The sequence below is a fragment of the Hemicordylus capensis genome, chromosome 1 (assembly GCF_027244095.1).
Source record: "Hemicordylus capensis ecotype Gifberg chromosome 1, rHemCap1.1.pri, whole genome shotgun sequence".
NCBI classification, from domain to species: Eukaryota; Metazoa; Chordata; class Lepidosauria; order Squamata; family Cordylidae; genus Hemicordylus; species Hemicordylus capensis.
Genome location: NC_069657.1, coordinates 166,464,663 through 166,487,949, shown reverse-complemented (window position 1 = coordinate 166,487,949; position 23,287 = coordinate 166,464,663). Strand labels below are relative to the sequence as shown.

Below are 23,287 nucleotides of genomic sequence, written 5' to 3'. Positions count from 1 at the left end.
ATCCTCCCCCTCAGTACTTATATCTTCTACTTGGACTTGAGCAAGGTGAAGACTACTACACTAATGAATATATTTTATAAATAAGCCAGTATTTTGAAAGGGGTGGGTTGAATGTAGTTATATGTTTTTTCATCTCTATATCCTATCTTCTTCTAAATGAAAGAAAAAGATATACATAACATTCATGTTGTGTATAGCAAATGGGGCTATTTAGCAAAGATAAAATGACACATCAATAGCAACATAGACTATGTTTAGTTAGGAACGACAATCAGACAAAAAGCTGGAATTGAGTAGCTTTCACAGATTCAATTGAAAGTTGACATTGGATTCTCTCTCAAATATCAGAACTGTGCCTCTGAACTTGACATACAGAGGTGCTTTACATGATCAAAGTGAAGTGCCTCAAGGTGGTGTGTGGGGAGAGCGGGCTTAGCTCACTCTCCCCACATTAGGGTTAGGGTTAGGGGTTAGGGTTAGGGTCAGAGCTCTCACCCTGAGTGGCTGGATTGGACGCCCACATGACTACTGGCTCTGTAATGAAACCAGTTGGGGTTGAGGGAATTGAGGGTGCCCAGAAATCCCAGGAGGCCCCACGTGAGTGTGTGGGGCATTCTGGGGAGACCCCTGTGCCGGGAGGCTGCTTGTAGTCTACTCATGTGTCTCATGAGCCCCTGGTGGCGCAGTGGTAAAACTGTTACAAGTTCGATCCTGACCAGGGGCTCAAGGTTGACTCAGCCTTCCATCCTTCCGAGGTCGGTAAAATGAGTACCCAGAATGTTGGGGGCAATATGCTAAATCATTGTAAACCACTTAGAGAGCTTCCAGCTATAGAGCGGTATATAAATGTAAGTGCTATTGCTATTGCTATTGCTATTGCTACTCGTGGCACACAATCAGTCAAATTGGGTTAGAAGAGCACTCGCTCCACTAATCTCATTTAAGGGGGGGGGCTTAAGCAGGATAACCGCCAGGAGCCACATGGCTCCCGGCAGTTCCCACAACTGCAGGAAAGCGGGCTGGGCTTAGCCCTGGACTTTCCTGTGGTCGCGAGAATAGCCTCATTGTGTGGTAATGATACTGTTGAATTTTTTACATAATTATGCTGTCTCTTGGCCACACTATCATTTGATTGGCAACTATTACTTATGAGTCATGAACCAGGACACACTAAAGATCTCTTACATAAAAATGTAGCTTTATTCCATTGACAAAATTTACAGATAGTTTTGTCACCCATAAATGCTAAAGGGCATTTTTAAAACTAAGTTTTCTGTAAGGTATTAAAGCTGTTCTTCTCCCTCACCTAACATTTCATGTTATGTCTCTCTGCTCTCAAGGCTATGTTCATTGTGAAAGATTGTTTCAAAGTACAAAACTACATTTGGCAAAAACCAATGTTTTTATTACAGCAATTTGTGTAAGCAAAGAAGGTTGAGGGCAGAGATGGGTAGGGCTGCAAGAGAAGGAGAAAGGCCTGCCTCGTCGTATCATTCTGCCTCATTTTGACTATCATTCCTGTAATCTGTGGTAGTGGCAATACTTGTGGTCATGGTTGTCAAGTGCATTCTTGGGCACATTGAAGAAGCTAGTGCTGCTTGTCCAAGGAGCATCACACCCTCATGTATCACTGTCAAGCAGAGAATTAAAACCCATGTCACGAAAGGCAGTTTCTTCAGAGAAGGCAAGAAATTCAGTCCACTACTCATTTTTTGCAGCTATGCCCAATCCAACAATCAGTAGAAGAGGAATTCTCATGTTGCTCTAAATAAAACCCTTGAAGCTGTACCTTTTCAAAAAATGGTATGTTTGTGGATTCATCAGTGCTAATTAAATAATAATTGATATCCTTGTATTAAAAAATTGAAATAAAATATAGGGGATACTTCTTAACTGGAACATTGTGACTCTTTGGAACACTTTTGTTCATGCCAAAAAAAGACAAGTTATTTCTAAAAGAAGGTGGGGGGAAAAGAGACATGTATACTCAATACATTGTCATACTCATACAGACGTCTCCCAGGGCAGTGGGAGCAGTGAGCGGGAGCGTGGAACGAGGTAGCAAGGTTGGGACAGGGTTGGGGCAGCCAGTCAATGGAGCAGCAGGTGGGAGCAGTGGCAGGAGCATGGCAGTGGGCAGCAAGGTCAGGGCAGGGTTGGAGCAGCAAGTCAGATGCCATGTTTTTTGTGGGCAGGGCAGTCCGCAGTGCAACCTCAAACTTGCTACTGCACAGACTCTGTATGCACTAAAAATGCATTTATTTATTTTTTGGCCTCTTAAAATCTGACTTTGAGGATCAATTGTAAAATAATCAATTCGGTCCCAGGAGGATATACAAAAGGCACTTTTCTGGAATGCAGTCTAAAGGCTGAAACTATGCAAATTGACTACAATATCATTTAAATAGCTCTTCCTCAGTCCAGAAATGTGTCTCCAACCCTTTAATCCTCTTTTCAAAATAGAAAAACTTTAAACTGCTCAGTGTAAGCCATTTTCCAATGGATCTTTCCCAAATTTGCACAGGACGTGTCTCTTGTCACCTATTGAATGTGTCCTGATGGCCCGGCAGATCGGACAAATGGTTTTGATTTTATAAGCAATAGAATGTTCAGGGATTATAATGGAACATTGAAAACACTTTTCAGCATAACTATACTGGCACAATTGTGCCAGTATAATTCATGTAATAAAAAAATCTGAAGTTTGTCATCCCAGACATATCTGTAGTGGCACTACATCCAGTAACAGCTAGAGAAAACAGTATTAGATGCAAAGTTATTTTGCTAATATATATATTCTGTTTTTATTTGATTTACAAGTATATTTATTTAGATAGGCAAAATTTCAAAGTAGAACATAGCAAAATATTTACACTGTAAGAATTGGAATATTTTGTTAGGAAATTGGTTGTTTTGTTCTTATTTAAGCTACTCCATGGTTAATATCCTGAAAACTACTGAGCTTATTTTCTGAGTCTGTTGCCAATCCATTAGATGTCAAATTATTTAATCTGGGATTTGCAAATGAGCCTAAACTGAATTAGACATCCATGTCTCATTGAAGCTCAGCTGGACTGGGAACTTTAATTCCCTTCAGGGCTCTCTGCATTTTCTACCCTATGAATGCAGAAAATATTCCAAAGACAAATTTACTCTGATGCTTCAGGCATGCAATCTTTTTAAAATCAAATACAAAATTAACATTCTAGCATACTATTAAATCTTTATTAATGCCCCTCCCAGGATAATTTAACTCCATGGCATTATACTCAAAAAATATGCGCTAGATGATCTACAAAGCGTAGAAACTTTCAGATAGTTAAAGGTAGCCCCAATATACATCCTATATTGTAAAGTAGCTTGCTAGCTACTCAGGCTTCCTGATTCAGAACAGCTGATCTACTCAGCTACTCGGGCTTTTTGATCCATAACACCTTTTACACTGTGATATATTAAATTTCTGGATTTAATCCAGGAAAGGATAGAAATACTATTAATCCCAGAATCAGACTTTATTTCTGGTTACTTCAGGATGTCTTCCAGCCTAACTTTAGATATTTGGGAAATGGTGGCTATACAGTATTATTTATTTACAGCAGCTATACAGTATTATCTACACACCAACAACTATCCACCAAAACCACTATCTATCTACAGAAAAGAAAGAAACCTCTACTACTACGACTGACAAACCCGCTCACTTACAACAGAAACCTCCACACACATACTCACTCACACATTCATGGAAACACCACTTCTATCTACACAAGCAAATATTTACACAGTCTGATATATTTACAAATTAACATTTTGGCAGTCCCCCAGTCCCACCGCCACTGCCCTCTCCACTGCAAGTCAACTATGTGCAACACAACACATTCAAAAATTTACATATTTACAAATCTACTTTTTTACAAATCTCCATTTTCACAGATCCATATTTTTACATCCCTGCCCCGGCCCACCACTGCCTCCCCCACAAGTCACCTATTTACACATTCCAAAATATGGATGCTTACAAATCTATATATTTGCACATCAACATATTTACGAATCTACGCAGTGCCACACTGGCACAATCACTTAGTGTCTATATGTGGACCCATCGCTCCCTGATTGCTGTGGTCAGATGGAATCAGGGGCTAGTTCAGCATCAGGTTACGCCAGTGAGGGTGTGTGTTGATGGAAAAATTCCAGGAATTCTGGGTTCGTTTAATGAACAGAGGCCAAGCCATCCATCAGGTCTAAGCACTTATTGATCACGACGTGCCGAGTGTTTCTCTCTTCCAAGAGCACATGCTCAGGCCTTTTGGCAAGGGTCTTTTATACTGTCTACAGGCTATAGGAATGAATACAGAGCCTATCAGAGGCCACATTTCATGGCGTACACTAGGGGTGTGCATGGAACTGGCTGGCCCAGTTCAGTTTGAGTGCAAACTGCATTCAAACCTGACCAGGCCAGTTTGGTCCAGCCCCCCTTCAAACCCTCCCCCAGTTCGGTCTGGTCCAGGGGGGTTCATGGATTTTCACAAAAATTATCTCTAGCCCTTCTGGGGGGCTTCCTAAAGGCCCCTGGGGGGGTTCCGCAAAGGTTCCCCCTCCCCCTGCCGGCCTCAGTAATCACCACCATGGCCCATTTTACCATACTTTCTGGCCCATTGGGGCCTCTGTAAGTAGGCACGGTGGCCATTTTGTCTGCAACCGCCATGCACAAATGGCCTCTGTGAGCCCTGGCATGGCCCAGGGCCTCACAGAGGCAAATTGCACATGTGCAGTGGCCATTTTTTAATAGGTTGCTCACACTCAAGGACTCGTTCCTTGCCAGATCATTGAGGGCCACCTCCTGCTCCAGCAGGAGCTGGGACAAGAGGAAGGTGGAGTTCCACCGCGTATCAACATCTGTAGGGATGAGATATGGAAGCCCATGGACATGCTGCCACTCGCAAAGCAGGCGCCTGGACTTCTCACCTCGGTGGAAGTGGGCTGTAATCTTGTGGGACTTCTCCACAAGCGCAGCCATGGCAGCAACAGCACCTCCCATGGGGCAGCCTTGTTCTCTGGATGCCTTCACCTCCTTGAGGCCAAGGGCTTCCCTGACAGCCAGGCAGAGTGTGTGTGCCATGCAGCAGATGTTCACACACTCCAACACTGACTCTATTGCTGCAGTTTCATTGGAGCCATTGTCTGTCATAGTGAAGCCCTGGGTGAGGTGTGGCAACCTACCTATCCATTCCTCAGTTTGGTGACTGAGTATGGCTGCCACCTCCTGCTTGGTGTACTTGACATCCAAGGTCTCCATGTGAAAGATGGCCTACCTGACCAAAATGCAGTGTGGGACATGCTGGAGCCAGAGGCAGAACCAGAGGTCCCCTGTCTCTCCAGACGCCACCAGTGAGCAGTCAGGGCCAAGAAAGCAGTGTGCATTTTGCTCACACTGTTCCTGAGATCAGTGGTGAAATGCATGCTGGTGCCAGCCGGTGCTGCATGCAGCATGGCTGACACGAGCTCCCTTCATCTCGCATACAGGGAGAGGTCCATGTTCTGGCTGAACGTGGTCCTTGAGAGTTTGGTGTAGTCGGGTGCTCGCGCCTGGAGTAGCCAGCAGAAGCCGGAGTCCTCAACCAACGGAAACGGTTGGTCGTCATGGAGCATCATCACCCCTATTAGGTGGGTGAGAAGATGTGGGTCCATGTGACTTGGATGCTTCTTGCCTGATAACTGCATCCACCGCTTGATTGGTAGCATGCCCTGCTTCATGGAAAGCTTCACATGGCCCATGTCATTGCTAGTTTCAGGCACACTAGCACTGCCAATGGCGTCAAGGAGATCCGGGTGATTGTGTCACCACATGGAGGCCATTCCCAGATGCTTAGCATTTTTGCCCCGACTGACCTGTGAACTGCAGTGGACTTCTCTGGGTGGCCTCCACGTCCTGGACACTGTCTTGGGCCTTTTGGGTGATAGCAGACCTAGGTAGGCTGCTGGTCACCCACTGCCATCATCCACCCCACTTCTACCCTGCTCGAATGAAGAAGGGCCTGGCTTCACTGGAGGAGGAGGTACGCCCTCCACCTTCACAGCAGACTCTATTTGCAGGGGGCGTGGGACCTATTTAAAACAAACCTACCCACCCACAATACAATACAATCAAATACAATTCAATAGAATATGCAGTGGGGGGAACTAAGGGGGAACCTGTAAAAACAAGCAATAATCTGTGAAAACAAGAGACATCCTGTAAAAGAAACACAGAGAAAGTATACCTCCCCACACCCAAAACAAGAAAGGAGGCCCTATTTAAGGAAAACTAAAGGGGACAAAGGGGGCACCAGAAAGGAAGCACCTACCTCTTGTTGTTCTGAAGATCTTCTGCCCCGCACATTGATCAGGAGAAAAAAAGAAGGATTCCAGGTGGGACAGCAGGTGGGAATGCACAGCCAGGGCGGAGGGAGGGCAGAATGAAAAGCTTAACAGCTGATCACTCACCCAAACAACCAAATTAAAGTAAACACTGAATAAACTTTTTTAAGCTGGTGGGGGGGAAAGCTGTGGAGATGGGGAAAGAAAGGCAAGGAAAGAGGTGGACGGTGAGGAGATGCTTCTGGACTCTGGAGCAGGTGGTGTGCTAAGCAGAGCAAAAAAAGGTTTAACAAAGAAAAGCACCTGCTCAAGAGAAAACAAGGAAACTCAACCCGCCCCCCAAACCCAGAATAAAATAAAAACAACTGGCAGTGGCAGCTGCTGAGCTGAGGACTCTCTAGTTCAGCTCAACCAACAAATTTAAAAGCAGCAGCCACCACAGAAGCAAAAAAGGTGGGGGGACAGTGGGGACTGGTGGTTAGGGAAATGGGCCAGAGAGAGGCCTGAGGCACAGAGCAGAAGAGAAGGAGAGAGAGACACTCACTCACTCTCTTGGGGGGTGGGGGACAAGAAGCAGGCAGCAGAACAAACACACATACAGTCACACACATACGGCGGGGGGGGGGGGAGAGTTTAAAGCAGGGGAGAGGAGGGAGCAGAAAAACAGGCAGAAGGGAACACAAACACACAGCCAGTCTGCCAGGCAGACTCACACCAGCACCAGCGGCCCAGAAGCAAGCCAAGAAAGACTGCAGCCAGATTGATTTTTCTAGGCCAGAGGGTTGGCTTTAAATAGGATTTGAAACTCCCTCTTTTTAGAGCCCTCACCTTTGCCCTCCCCACTGGCCAATAGGGTGCAAGTTCTCAAGGACTGGCTCCACTGCAGAGCCTACCAGAGAGCCAAACTCCTCTGGCCAATCAGGGAAGCATGAGCTTAGCCAATGCACTGAGTCTGTTCAGAGGAAGTGGTAGGATTCTTCATCAGAAGTTCCTATAGTTTTCACTGGCAGCCCCATAGTGCATAACAATTATGTAAACTAGAAATTACCAAAGTATGAGTGATCATGTCCAGCTCAGTGACAGGGTAGCTGCTATCAGAAAAAGCTGATAAAAAGCACAATGGGCCACAGCCTCTTTGGGGGAATGCAGGAGCAGTGTCAGAGCCAGATCCATGCCCAACCTACAAACCCATTAAACTGGGTCACTGAATCCCTCACCTTCATGATCTACATATTATTTTGATTGATTATTTATTCATCATTACTCAGTTAGTCACTGATCCTTGGTATGCCTTGCCTAGATTTAATAAAAAGGGAGAAATTACAGAGAGAGAGAGAGAGAGAGAAGGCACTGAGAAGGCACTGAACTCAGAGGGCCTCTTCGGCATTAGATGGAAGACTGAAACCTGAACAACCTCACAGAACAACTGGTTACAGGGGAACAATAGTTGCAGATAAAGAGATAAAAGGAAGGGTGTGGTTGCAATAGAGCACGCTGGGACAAATATCCCTGGGCTACTGTGGGAGGCAGAGGCTGCAGGCTGGGTTACAGTTTGCTCTCCCCTCCTATCTCCCTGACTCCCTAGCATACCATTTGCTACCCATCCCAGGATTTGGCTTGGCTTCAAGCTGATTAGTCCTCTACAGGAGGGCAGGGGGAGAGGATACCTCCTCTTCACTTTCTGATTGGCCAGCTAGGTGCACAGATGCAGCCCACCTTTCCCCAGCCTGGCAGGCTTAGAATCAGCCAGCATTTTCCGGGCTGCTGAGTCAGTCAAACTGAGGGAGGGATGGGCTTTGCCTGACTAACTAGCCAGCCAATTACAAGGAAAAGCAGGATGAAGGGTGAGTCCAGGGCAGGGGTATGCTGTGCAGCCCTGTCCATGAGGCTCTAGAATGGGAGGGATCCATGGTCAGATCCACATGGCTTGCATTTTCATGTTACTGACACTGGCAAGATTTTCTTATTCTTGGCTGGGGAGTTCAGAATTCTTGAGTGATAATCCTACATATTAAAGGCATGTAAGTATAAGGGAAGAATAAGAAGGCCGGGGCCAGTCTCTATTTCCTGGGGCCCATTCCAACCTAACTACGCTCATGGATTAGATGAAAATGTATCTGCAACAAAGATCTCCTGCCTAACATATAGACGGACATATCTGACTGAAGATATATCCTGGAGGTTTCTTTTCCAAACTTTTCCACAATGTCAAGCCTTTAAAATCTCCAGGCATATTGACCCTTTCAATAACCGCCAGGAGATGGTAATAGTCACCAGGAGATGTTGATTATATTGCAGATATACCTACTAATGTTGCTTATAGTGCAGATATACCTTGTGTAGAGGGAGCATGGATATCACCTGTTTACCAGATGATATCTCTGGGCAAGCTTCACCCTGACTCCAAAATGGAAGCATTGAATTTCTGCTCCTACATCCTCATCACCCGACACATAAATGAAAATGACGAAGGAGACCGTGCCTAAATCATCCCCATCCTGAGCCAACTAACTCTGGTTGGAGAGTCTGGCATGCCCCAAGAGTGTTGTGTTCAATTTCTCAAGCCTATAACTTGTAAAAAGCTGCTCTGAGGAACTCCACATTCACTGGAAACCTCAGGACACTCACCAAACTTTCCATGACTTATCTCGTTACCTGAACTCTCCCTGCTAGTTGTAACTGGTTTTATGCTCAACTTTGGCCCTCCTGCAGATGTTGGCCTACAATTCCCATAATTCCTGGCTATTGGCTGCTGTGGCTGAGAATTATGGGAGTTGTAGTCCAAAAACAGCTGGGGGGGCCAAGTTGAGCAGGCCTGATTTAAGGTCATTCAACCCTTAGTTCATCTCTTCTCAGCCTAACAGTACAGAAGAGGCAACCCTCCTCCCAAGGAAGGGCATCCACCCTATATGCTGCCCCATTGCTTTCTCCAATTAGCTGTTAAAGCTGCTAAAACATAGCTACCAAAAGGGCCTGTTTCATTCCCTGCCTGCCTGCAAAACTGCTCTCCCATTTAATTGCTGCACTGCACTCAGGCGAGAGCATAATTTTCAAACATTAGTAATATTTTGTTTTCAGGAGACATCTATTCTTATTCGTTTTGTGTATTTTTTTTAGTTAGCATTGTTTTTGACTGTTCAACTGTAGAAGTTGTTCACAAAGGAAAAAAGGTTTAAGCACCTCAAATTACTGAGGTGCACTTTAGACACATCAAAAATGCATTTACAGATAACTGATTTGGCATTAAGATTATAATATAGCTGACAAAGAAGCTGTTAAGGTGACTTTTGTGCTGTATGTTTTAATAGTTTGTTTGTTTGTTTAATTGTGGTTTAATATGTGTGAACCAGTTTTCTAAGCTATTCATTAAAACAACCCGCCGCAAAATGGTCTAAAAAACCCAGTTTGTGATGATATACTAAAACCTGGATTCAGTGTGCTGTAGCTGGCTCAGCTCAGGTGTCTACTAGTGGGAAGTCAACATGGGGATGGACACTACATCTATCTGAAATGGCTTGTGCTTAGAGACTGAATAAAATAGGAAGGACAAGGTAAAGGCAGGGGTGTATCTAGGGGTAGGGCAGGCAGGTCACGTGCCCCGGGCGCCACTTGAAGGGGGCACCATTTTGTAAAATTAATTTTAAAAAATGGCTGCCAAAAACAAAATGGCCACCGTGCATGCTCAAATGGCCTCTGTGAGGATCTAGGTCATGCCAGGCTTTGCAGAGGCCATTTGAGCATGCGCAGTGGCCGTTTTGTTTTCAGTGGCCTTTAAAAAAAAGATTATTTTTAAAAACGGCCACTGCACATGCTCAAATGGTCTCTGTGAGGCCCTAGAGGCCAGCGGGTTGAGGGGGACTCTTTGCAACCCCCCCCCAGCCTTTAGGAAGCCCCCCAAAGGGGCTATGGGTAAAAATAATAATAATAAAAATATAATATAAGACACTGTACACATATTCAGATTGGCACTATGTACAGAGAATCAGGGCTTGTCAATACTGAGCTGACGCTTAAGAGCTAGTATTGTATTCATTTGCTCTTACTTTGCTTCTTGTGATAAGTGAGTTAAATGTGATGTCTTGCTAATATGGCTATTAATGGTGAGTTTGTCTTTGAATCAGTGTGAAACCCTTAATATTAAGGCCCACTGGGAGTTTCTTGCTCTCTTTCTCTCATTTTAACTGTCTTTCTGAAAGACTAGAATATATTCCAAGCAGTGACACAGTTTACTCTGCATATCCTTTAATTATTTACAGAGTATCTGGGAAAAGTCAAATTCTCCATTGATTTTTAAAACTTATGTAATGGTGATGCTACAATGCATAGTAGAGAATTAGACAGGCACATCTGTTTAGTTTTCCAAGTACATCTCCACATAATATTTGGGTATTTCATGAGCCCCCACAAACTGAAATTTGTAGTTTTCCAGCATTTTTTGGTCTGGCTAAGTCCACTGCTAAATAGTTTTTGAAATATTAAAAGATTAACGAGCTTGACTTGTATTTTTCAGCTGCTATTATGGTAAAGTAATCTGAAAGATGGGTGTCAGATGCTCGGACAGGGGGGCGCAATTTCAGTGTTTGCCCTAGGCGCTATTTTCCCTAGATACGCCTCTGGGTAAAGGGGAATGCAAGGATAAAATAAGAGGAAGGATGCACTAGGGAAATGTTCATTTGGTAGCAGGTGAAGACACAGCCAGTTGATGTGAAATTATATTTCACATTGTATTTCTCCCTGTCATATGAGAAAAAGGGAATTTAAGCACACTTGTGAGCATAACTAGGGGTGTGCACAGTTCAGTGTTTGTGGTCTAGTCCAAATTCTGACCAGTCCGTGGGTCTGTGAACTGGTTCAGCACATTGGCAGCTCAAACCAGTTTGGCAGTTCGAGGGCCATTGAGGGCAGCACCATGGAGTTGGTGGGGGGGGCAGAGAGAGGCAAATTTAAAAGTAAATTAGCAGGTCCTTACTGCAATGCCGCTGCTCCAGACAGCTTCCAGGTGTGGCGGCGCTCCCCCCAGCATCCTGTGCAATGGTGGCATGGCTGTGGCACAGGTGCGGAGACCAGGTGAATGCCAGAGCCATGCTGCTGCTGCATGGGCTCCTGGGGGGAGCATCGCTGCCTGGAGTGGCGGCACTACAGTAAGGACCTGCTTATTTACTTTTAAATGTGCCTCTCGCCATCCCCCAGTGCTGCCCTCACCGGCCCTCAAACTGCCAAACCAGTTCAAGCTGAGCTACCAAACATGCTGAACCGGTTCATGGACCACCAGACCAGTCCGAATTCAGACCAGAGTGTGAACGCACACCCCTAAGCATTACAAATCTGTCACTCTGTTTTCTTTTATAGTTCTAATGCTAGCAATTCAGACACATATGTTCTTTCCATCATTCCAGCATTTATAAATGCATCAAGCTTGACCCCTTTGTTCTTTAGATAGGAAGTATCTACAGCTTAACATAAAATACCTCCCTTCAGTGATACTGTTGCTTGAAGTACACTCTGATCCTTCTTTTACATCAGATCCATTAAATTCTTTCTGACACCACTATTACCTCTTGATTAAATTATAGGCCTGAATTCAATTGGATGTCATGTATTCTTATCTAGACATAAAGCATGATTAGTCTGACAATGCTTCTTTCTCCTCTATGATATATGCCACACAATGAGGATTTAAAATATTTTGTAAAAAGTTTTTTTAAAAAATATGCAAGATGCTCTATAAATGGTTTGAAATTAGAAAGATATAGAAGTTAGAATCTGATGCATAACTGTCTAATTCATCTACATTTTTCTCAGAGATTGTGATCCATACTTTTGCAAAATAATGTCTCCATGACAAGGGTGGGCTTGAACATACTACCATAAGTGTCAATGTCTCCCTGTTGCACTAGTGCATAGATTTATCTATATTTGATTAGACACCAGTTTATTTTAAACCTTTGATCCTCCAGATGTTGGAAAACTACAATTCCTATCATCCCCAGCCACAATTCATTGTGACTGAGGATGATGGCAGTAGTGTTGGGAGGGCATAGGTGGTCCATGTTCAGGTTGCCTGCCCCCCAACCTGGCAGTGGCACCCCCCCATGGTGCCCCCAAGGTGCTCCCCAGCAGTGCCCCATCTATCCCGATTGTACGTGATGGCAGGAGCTTCTCCCTCCCTGCTCCTTTATGGAGGCTGCCACTGCTGCACACTGCGGGGAGAAAGGGGGCATTAGCGGGTTCCGGGTGCCCAGGTGTTTTTTTTCAAAAGTAGCACCCACAATGGCACAATTACAGCTCCAACCTGGAAGATGGGAGTTGTTGCTTAGCAACATTTGGAGGACTACAGGTTGGGAACCACTGCTTTAAAACATAGATTTAAATCCAAAGAAGACTTCAAGTAAATACAAGAGCCAACATGTTGCTTGAGAATGTTTAACCTTTTCTTTTCTTTTTTTTACAGCAAGCCAACATGTAATCAAATTCAAACTGATTTTGAAACTCCTTTGGTGTTTCTATTCCTGTTTTGTTTTGTGTTTGTTTATCAGTAGTTGCCTTTATAGTTAATAGTTATAATTAATAGTTAAATATAGTTAATACTTAAAGTTAATAGTTAAATATAACTGTAATGTATTTGCAAATACCTAATTTAAGTAACACAATTACCAACGTTTTGTTCTCTTCTCAGGTAACTTTCAAAGCATCAAGATATTCAGCATCTCCTGATTTAAAATATGTTCTTCTTGCATATGACATCAAACAGGTAAGCTAGTGGTTGGTAAAGGAACTATTTAAATAGATATTTGTTAGGTGGAAGCACAGCAATATGCTGAAAGTTATATAAATGATATTGATTGTGGAGGTGAAAACCCATATTTCAATCAACCCATTTTTCTCTTATATTGATATGAATCATCTGAATGGCATGAAATACAAAACTCAGACCCATTCAGCTTTTGGACTGAATTTGGTTTGAGTAGAATTGTGATGAATGTTATATATTATTGTGCTGAGGGATTCATTATTTTTTTATTGTATATAGAAAACGCATGTTTTTACAGTAATATTATTCTGTAGCCTCAATGAGGTGTGTGGTGGGAGAACTGTGATCAAGATTTCTCACAGAGTTGTTGGCATGTCATGGATCCAACATTGTCTGTTTACAATGACTGTGGAAAATAATATCCTGGCTGATGCCCAGAGTAATACTGCACTGGTACTATGGGGGAAGGAAGATTTTTGTGTCTCCCTTGCCCTCTGAAGCCCACTGTGCCTCCTGAAAATATATCTCTGAGGACCTAGCAAAAAATAAATAAAGTGTGTGTGTGTGTGTGTGTGTGTGTGTGTGTGTGTGTGTAAAGTGATTGAGTAACGGCAGGCCTCTGGAAGAAATCAAAGTGCGAAAGAAAGAAAAAATAACAATAGTGAAATTATGAGCATACAAAGAGGGTAAGACACTGACATCTAGACTAATGCTACACTAGTACAATAGATGAAGTTGTGCACATGCATGAGGGTCACATAACTGTGTAGATTCTTGAAGTTGCACAATCCTTTGTACTGTCAGTCCACTGAGAACTATGCTTGTGCAAGAAGGATATTAGAATGGATTGACATTTAGACTAGTATTGCACTAAGGTAGTAGTTCCAAACTGTGGTCCTCCAGAAGTTAGTTCAGAAAGTTAGTTCAGATGCACTGGTCATCTGCATGGCCAGGTCATGATCCGGCCATGAAAATGATCAGTTCGCATGCACGGTGGCCTCCAAAATGGCCATTTCCAGGACAGAGAGCCTGAAATGGGCCGAAACAGCCCATTTGAAACTAGAGGGAGGCTGGCAGGGGGAGGGGGACCACTGGAGGCCCTCCTGTGGCTGTGGCAGCACCCTCCAAGGCCCCGCAATGGTGGTAGAGATGTGCACAGAACCGCGGAGCTGCGGTCCAGCACTTGGGTTCCTTTAAGGGTGGGGGGAGGGTGTACTTACCTGTCCCGCTGCTTTCCCTCGACCGGCGCACCTTTTTTTTGTTAGCAATTGGGGCGGCTACCTCCCTGCCGCCCCTTCCCCTTCTCGGCTGCAAAAGTCTTCAGGAAGCCTTTTGCGCATGCGCACATCATGCATACATGTCACATCTCCGTGATGTGCACGCACACATGCAAAAGGCTTTCTAAAGCCTTTTGCAGCCAAGAGGGGGAAGGGGCGGCAGGGAGGTATCCTGCCACCCCAACAGCTAACAAAAAAAGGTGCGCAGGTGGGGGGAGAAGCGGCGGGAGGGGTAAGTACACCCTCCCCCACCCTTAAAGGAACCCCCACCCCAGTCCGCTCAAACCATGAACCACCCATGCTCGGACCGGTCTGGAGGCCTGTAGAATGGCCTCCGGACTGGTCTGTGCACATCACTAAATGGTGGTAGGTCCACCATTTTTTTAAAAAATGCATCCATCCCCGAACCGGGCCCAAATTAGTCCAGACTTGAGCTGCACTGGGCCTGGCTCTAATGTGCACAAAACTGTACTTTACCTTATTCAATTCAAGTCCGGTTTGACTCAAACTGTACTGGGGTTTTGGGTTTTGTGCACACCCCTAAAAGTTAAGGATTATGGGAGTTGTAGGAGGGCAAAGTTGTGCAGTCCTGGTTTAAAGTGTGAACAAATTTTCTCATCGTACTAATGCTGAAGTTCCCAACTTGTCATCTTCCAGATGTTGCTGAATGACAACTCCTTTCATCCCCAGCTGCAATTTATTGTGGCCAGGGACAACTCCCATTTTCCCCAGCCACAATGTTCTGGGCAGCAGTAGCAAGGCAGTGTGCGCGCACATGCATTCAGAGTGGGGCCTTCCTGATTCAACCTGAGTGAGATCTAAAATTAACTGAGTGGACATAAAAAATGTTTGAGCACATGCCCGTGCTCACACCTTAGAGGGAACACTGAATCCAACTAATAATGGGGTGAGATGTAGAACCCTGAGGTGGGCCCATTCTGATGGCTAACTTGGCCATTCAGCTTGACCAGAAATTTAGGAAAATACAGGCTTTGGGCCTTCCTGTTCTCTCTCTTTTCTGTGTGTATTGAAAATACACGATCAAATACACTATGGTGGTGAGAATGTAGGATGTATGGTGCGGATGTAGCTAACCACAAGAAGACCTTTTTAGATGAAAAGAGGAACAAGGTCTTTAAAAATAATAGTCCAAAAAGGACCAGGTGGAATACTACCTGTGCAATGCTAATCTGATTGACATAAATTCACGTCAATTCACACAATGATAAGCCCAACCAATTAAAAAGATATCTTGGAGATATTGGCCAATCATTATTAAATCAACAAGGGATGGATTAATTAGGTGAAAGGTGGCTGAGGTAGTATACAAAATGGGATGCATAGATGGTCTAGCAAAGTACCCCAAAGGGCTCACAATCTAAAAATAAATGCAAGGTAACACCAGCATCAGTCACTGAAGGAATGTTGTGCTGGGGTTGGATAGGGCCAGTTGCACTCCCCATGATAAATAGAAGAGACTCACCACTTTAAAAGGTGCTTTTTTACTCAGCAGAAGTAGATGCTAATTGAGTAAAGTTAGTTAGCTAACTCCTAACTGAGTAAAGTTGGTTAGCTAAATTTATTAACTTCTCACTGCCATCACTACTGCCACCACATGAAAGAAGCAAGTTACTTCTGCCAGGTCTACCTATCCATGCTCCTGCATCATGTGGCTCTGCACTTTGCTTCCATATTGGATGGATGGTCAGTAGGAATAGGAAAAAGAAAGAAGAAGAGAAGCTGCTGATAAAAGCGAAGTGTTCTGAGTGAACAAAATGTTCCAGCTGCTCCCCAGAAATTCAAACAGCACAGCACATGCAAAAAAGTTGTTATTCCTCAAAATAAAATAAAATAAAATAAAATATTTTTTTAAAAAATCACTTGGTCACCAAAGACTTGCATGTCCTCTATAAAAATTTCTAGTTGGCAACCCTAAACAAAACTCATGTAGAGAAATCTTGAACTGAGTTTCTTGTTTCCTTGGTACTACAATTAGTCCTTAATGCCATTAGGCCATTCACCCTAAATAGACTGTTTTCCTGGTTTTTATCCAGTTATATGTATTTCATTTGTAAAAGTCTTTTTTAAATAAAACAAACAAACAAACAAACAAACAGTTGAGGAATAAAATAGTTTTATCAAATAAAATAGTTGTCATGGTAGTCATTTTCTAAGTTTGCAATGCAAACAGATAAAGTTTTATATTAATTTGCATGAAATTTATCTAAACTAATTCATTTGTACAGTTAAACTGATTCAAATGTATCTAAACTAATTCAATAAGTTACCGAATCACTTTTTCAGTTAGTGTCTGAACTAAAACTTGAGCCTGGAGTGGGTTAGCGGGGAGAGCGGGCTTAGCCCGCTCTCCCCACACACGAGCAGGCAGTCTGCACTGGGTGGCCAAAGTGGCTGCCCACACGACTGCAGGCTCCATTATAGAGCCAGTGGGGGCTGGGAAGATTGGGGGCCACGCAGCCCCCGGAAGCTCCAGAATGCCCTGTGTGAGTGCGCAGGGCATGCTGGAGAGACCCCCAAGCCGGGAGGCTGCTTTTCAGCCTCCCCGTCGGAGGGGTCTACTCGTGAGTTGCCGTGGCACAGAGCCGCAGTGCAGCAACACATGATTTTAAAAACCGGGTTTGCGGAGTGCTCGCTCCACAAACCTGGTTTTAGGGCAGGGTTACTTTAGCGGGTTAACTGCTTGGATTTATGGTTGGAATGGCAAACTTTTATATTTGCAGTTGTTTGTGCACAATTAAGAATATCCTTCATGCATAACAGGGTATACATTTGCATGTCTTTGAATATTGTTTAAATCATGCTGGATAGACAAGGGAAGCTGTTAGATCCCCTTCTACAGCAGTTGTGAAGTTGCTCTATACTTGGAATACTGAAACAAATTGTGTTGATGCTCAGTGAAAAGTTAATTTCAGATTTTGCAGGGATTACTGATCAGGGCTTTTTAAAATATGAAACCAGATACAAAACATGCAGTTCTAAAAGAACATTTCTTCAGTTCAAAAATGTAGGTCATGCAAGAGTTGTATTATGTTAGGTGATGTAAAACATGACTGATAACAATGAGAAAAGTAAAGTGAGTAGTTCAGACTCCTTTACAAGCCAGACCCTGACCAAGTGTGCCTGTTTCTTCTCCCCCTAACAAAGACACTTCCCACAGACTCCACTGCAACTTTTCAGAGTTTTCACCAATGGTTATAACACTCTGAACTGCAACTCCCCAGTTCCAAAGATTTCCTCCCCCTCTGTGTAAGTTTCTAAATATCACAGAATGTGTATATGTGCACAGGCAAAGTGCACAGGTGAGTGTTGTTGCAGCACATGCTGTGCATGTGAATGACACTGGCATATCCTTGTGCAGCTCTGATTTTTAAAAAAAAAAAAAAAAATCTGTTCCTGAGCTTGTTTTTCAGCACAGATGTTTGGCTACTTTTTCTAAGGAACTCAAATTTGACAGCAACAATATTCTTTGGAGGAACTGTAGTAAGAAAAAGCTGTGAAAAGGTGGGATAGAAGATTCAACTTGCTGGAGCAAAATGTATTGATTTTTATAGTCTGATGGGTCCATGGCCTGCTGTCTTAGTTGTCATAAATGATTTTGATCATGTCTGTAAAAGTTCTCACAAGTTATATACTGATGAATTAAATTGTTATGTGAAAGTGACTGTAGGTCACCAATCATCCCATTGAGGCTGTTCTCGTGAGCATGAGAACTGCCCATGAAAACCGTCAGGAGTCGCACAGTTCCTGGTGCCACTGCGGTGGCAGATCCAGCTATGAAGTCCAGCTGTTAAATTTAACTGACCATATGTCAGCACCGGCTGCTTTCAGCTGGTGCTGAGACACTGAGGGGCACTTGCCCATCACCAGGGGGATACCCACAATGCATTGCACTCTCGTGTGGTGCACTGTGGGATTTGGGGGGATCGGCATGACACATCCTGGCCCCTGCAACTCCATGCTGTCTGGGGCAGCAGCAGATAATCTGGGGGCATAATCTGTGTACCCAGCAACTGGGACCCGGTCATCTGCGGAGGAGGAAAGCTTCTGTAGCCTTCCATCCCATGCGCACTCACTGATTGTGAGAAAGGCCCATTGTCTAGTACTTTTCAAGTTCTGCTTATAAAGTATTTATTCCAGACCTGACAGCGCCACAGTCTGTCAGGTCACTCATCACAGTACAGGAGATGAGTGGTAGACTAGAGGTGTCAATTAGGTAGGATAGAGAGAGCTGGTTGTGTCCTCATTCTTCAGACCCTATGTGATCAGGCTTCAGGAGTTCTTATACTCTGTTTAAATACACTTTTCTGAATAATTTCATTAGCTAGTGAAGCATCTAGAAACAGTCAGTTTTTGAGTTATTTAGAAAGAAAACTTATTTGCGTTCTCTCTTTCCACTGCCAAAATCTCATTTCCCTTCACATGTTTCATGATACGGTGTGGTCCTCTTGAAGAGGTGGTCAATGGACAGAATAAACACATAGAGGTAAAGGAAAAGGAAATTTTAATTGTAAACTGCCAAGAGATGCAAGTTTTGGGTGGTATGGAAATATGTTAAATAAATAAAGCACAGATAAGCATGTTCAGTACTGCTTTCAAGACATTTCTTGGTGGCTTAAAGCTCTTTGATGACATCCCATGTATTACACTTGGTGATGAAAATGTAATAACATACATATCTTATGTGTTTCTATATTAATTGTTCAAAGTATTAACAATTACTATCTGAGCTGCATTCATAAAGATCCTGGTTAAAAAGTTAATCAGGATTAGTGAAGCCTGTGGAGCTGATTGTGAGAACCCAGGATTTCAGGGCAATCCTGGTCAAACCACTCCAGTTAACCAGCATTTCACCAGGATAGATTATTTTATTGATTGATTGATTGATTGATTGATCAGATTTGTACACTGCCCCAAACTTTTGTCTCTGGGTGGTTTACAGTGACATTAAACAGATCAAAACACAGGAAATAAAAACCTTAAAACAATTTAAAATCAGAGTCAGATTAAAAAGCTTGGGTGAAGAGGTAAGTCTTCAAGTGCTTTTTAAAAGTTGTCATCTACTGGCATGTGTAGTCTGGCACCAGCATGGTCTTCTGTCCAATTTATTTTTTAAGTAAGTCACATGTACTGAGGCATCAGATCAGATATTGCATAAAGCCAGGTGAAACTCCATTGGTTCCATGTATCATCCAACAAGTACTGGTTTGTAAGCTAGAAGGCAAGTTGAGAAGTAATTGGAAGAGAAATCTCCTGTTCCCTTACTACTTGGAACATATGACTAGGTTGTTGCTTGCTATTCAAGATCTACTTAATAGTTTTTAAAAACAAAAAACAAAACAAAAACCTAAATAAGATGAATTGGAGACGTAGATATTTGGAAACAGGAATAAGCTATGTAGTGAACATTCTTACCAAAATACAATCATTTTAAAAAGAGGACTTCCTGAAATTGTTTATTCCCTCACAGTTTCTCCATTGTTGTCTTTCTGCTACTGCATTGAACTAAAGCACAAATTCTTACAGATTCTATATTTATCTCCCTGGGGGGGAAATCATAGAACAATATCAGATCCATGCACTGGGACTTTTCCATGGATACCACAGAGATTTGTCTATGCTAAGGCCTTATTGTGAAGCCCATGCCAATTGTCGTGAGCTATTTTTTTCTAGTTATGCTAAAGGTTCTGTCAATACAAGTTTTTTCCAGTGGTGACAATAATGTCAGAAAAGAATTACATTATTAGATGCAGTTAGGGTTGTAAAATAATATAGGATCTTGCAACTGACCAGTTACCAGTGGATCAACTGTGCATGTTACCAAAACTTCACTATGGGGTAGGGTGGCCAGAGGACACAGATCACCAAAAAAAGAGGACAAAGGAGAACACATATTTGCATATGCTTATGTATATGTATAGATGCAAATTTAGAAACAATTAGAGTTAGTAAAGCAAAGCAGCTAATCGCCACACCTATGCTGTAGTCCTATGCACACTTATTTGGAAGCAAAGCCTGTTGAGCATATTTCTAAGTAGCTTGCATATAATTGAGCTTCATGACATGAACAGATGGTCTTGGACAAACCACTTTTGATCAGTCCTCCTTCCTGCCCTACCGCTGCATCTGAAATATGAAGATAATACTAATTTATCCTGTGCAAATGCTTTGAACACTCTTAAGAGCAATGTAAGTGTTTAGTACATAGATTTACTTTGCAGTAAATCTCATTTTTAATTGTATTGTTAATTTCTGAAGGTACATACAGCTGCCACCCTATTCTCAACACAGCCCGATTATAACCATGATTTCTCAGATGAAAGTCTCATTAATTTCAGTCATTAGTCTTGCTTTTAAGTGAATAGACTTACAATTGCAGTCTAGTTCATCATACTTTCAACCCCATGTAACTTGAGTCTGGACTCTGGAGATAGCATGTTGGGAGGGGAGATATATTCACTGGTGATATCAAGGGAATCAAGACTGTGCCCTAAAATGAATTTCCTCTGCTTGTAAAGATATAGATGAGCTAACTGAAGAAGACACACAAGGCAACAAATAGTAGCGCATCCAAGATCTGATCCTCTAACTTGTATTTGCATGTATTTACCTGCGGTTACTTTCTGCAACCTTTAGATTAGAATATGGGTGTTCTGATCTTTCTCAAGCATGTTCACTTAACCCCAAGAGAGGAATTTTTTTATTTTTTATTTTGCCAAAGCATGTTAACCCCAAGAGAAGAATACTACACGTAGTGAGGTAGTCCCTAAAAAGGGAACTGCCTTTTCCTGGCCAGTCACAGAAATTTGAATGCACTGTGTACTTTCCAACCGTGCAATGCCAAGACAGACTGCCTGGCACCATCCTGCCCTCACTGTTCAGAAAACATCTGTCTACTTTCTAACACCAGAGGATGCAGAAGGCTAGCTTGGGTTGAAGCAGGCAAGTGTCTGCTTCTCTCACTGGTGTGACCTTTACTTGGAGCTGAACAAGATGAAGGTGTGACTTTGCTTTAGGATTGTAGTGCATTTACTTGAATCCAAGACTGGGTTTTTTCCACGTTCCTTCATGTTAGAAATCAGGGATCATCTTCATTTCAAAGTCATCTTCCTTTTGAGTAAATAAATGAAATTAAATAACCTGCATTTAATCTCTATTTTTAAAGGGGCTTGTCTTAAATTCAGAGTTGTCTTGTGTTTGGGTAGCCAAGTTACTTTACAACAACCTACAAGGCGCCTAAGAGTAAAGTCGCTCATTGTCATCAGCACCCTCTTTCTCTCTACTGAAATAAGAGAGCAGAAAAAGCTGTCTCTACATCTGATGGCTTCTGTGCCTTTTCTTCTTTCCTTCCCCAGTCACATTTCAGTATAGAGGAGAAGAGTGATGATGACAGACTGGTTTCATGCCTGTAAGGCAGCACGTGTGGCTTTACTTTGGGGGTGTGCAGCAGGTAATAGCCTTGGAGGGCATTGACTCAGGGTGCAAGCAGCCACTGATGGTGTAACCCAAGTGCACATTCACACTGTCAAAAGCCTGTCATAGTTGCTGCTTTCCAGTACTGGACATTGGCCAATACTGGACTAGAAGCCAGATAGCCAATAAAAAGAGGCCTGTCCTGTTCAAAAGTAGCCAGCAAGCATCATCTCAGGCTCCCTTTAAATGCATGTTGGGGGGCAGACAAGACAGCATTTTGCACCTTGCCTCAGGAAAGCTAAAACCTGGGGCCACCACTGATAGAGAGCAGTATGGATGGGAATGCCAGTGAAAATCTGATTGTGCTGTATCATTGACTAAGCAAAGAGAACAAAATGGTGTTCACTGCATCTGATATTCAGAAATCTTGAATAAATAAACCACAGAATGCATTGATCTCTATATTAGATCTCTGGAGAAAAAGTCTGTACATTATATAATTAGAGTTATGCAAGCACTGTGAAAAAGTATTGTTCCTGAAATCTTTCTTGTTTTCAGGAGCAGCATGTTGAGCAACAAGGAAGCTGTTTTTGGTGAAGCTCAGTGACACCACTGTGTCTGCAGAAGCTCTTTATGCAATCTTTTACATACCAGCTGATTTTAATTATCATCATAATTTCCCCATTTCAACAGACACTAGAAAACAGTCCTCATAAACAATAGCATAGTTATGACTTTGCATGTTCAAAACAAATCCGAGAATCCTTATCTTATAAAATGTTCTTTTTAATTGAATATGTGATTATTTTACGGTGGTGTTGCTGTTGAAAGTCCTCAGTAGCCTGCTACAGAGAATATGCTGTGTGCCATCTCTCACTCATTAAATGTTTAAACAAGATGCCATTAGTATTGATTAATTCAGCTGCAAATGAACACTTAATCTTAAAATAGGCAATGATCACTGTATTCTGAATTTTAGGCTTGCTGAGTTTATTCTGAAGTGATAATTTAGGACCTCAGATAAGGTGTTATGAATTATATTTTCAGAAGTAGCATTTTAATAGGATATGAATTTAAAGATGAAAAATCTGTATGGCAAGCCAAACAGCAGCTTTGCTGAATTACTGTTTTGAAAGTTTTGAATGTGCTTTGACTTAAAGCATTCTGTATTTGATACAATTAAAAATAATACTTACATCTCATATCATATATCTATCCATCTATCATTTATCTACTTAATTCTATCATTTAATTTTATTTAATCAAATAAATGGATACAATTATCTGGACAGTCAACATACTAAGATAATTATTAGCCTCTCGGAGTCTAGGGTACACATGGAGCTGGACGTGGGCAAGAACCTCATTCATTTCAATGCTGGGAAATAGGGATGTGCACAAAACCGACTTGGCCTGTTTGGTTCAAATTCACTTCAAACCAGGGTGGGTAGGTTCGAGTTTAGTTTTG

General features: G+C 42.7%; 1 protein-coding gene and 1 long non-coding RNA gene across 4 annotated transcripts in view; both read left to right on the top strand.

Annotated features, from left to right (window-relative positions):
• Positions 1-23,287, top strand: part of DPP10 (dipeptidyl peptidase like 10) — a 992,794-nt gene that overhangs the window by 739,221 nt on the left and 230,286 nt on the right. For all 3 annotated transcript variants that reach the window (XM_053254262.1, XM_053254254.1, XM_053254272.1), the window contains exon 5: positions 13,037-13,111. In XM_053254262.1, coding sequence (XP_053110237.1) covers positions 13,037-13,111 — 75 coding nt within the window. The remainder of the gene's footprint in view (positions 1-13,036; positions 13,112-23,287) is intronic.
• LOC128326780 (uncharacterized) lies at positions 18,831-23,021 on the top strand. The gene is made up of 2 exons (XR_008308268.1): positions 18,831-18,892; positions 22,378-23,021. It is a non-coding gene; the product is annotated as an uncharacterized LOC128326780 (long non-coding RNA).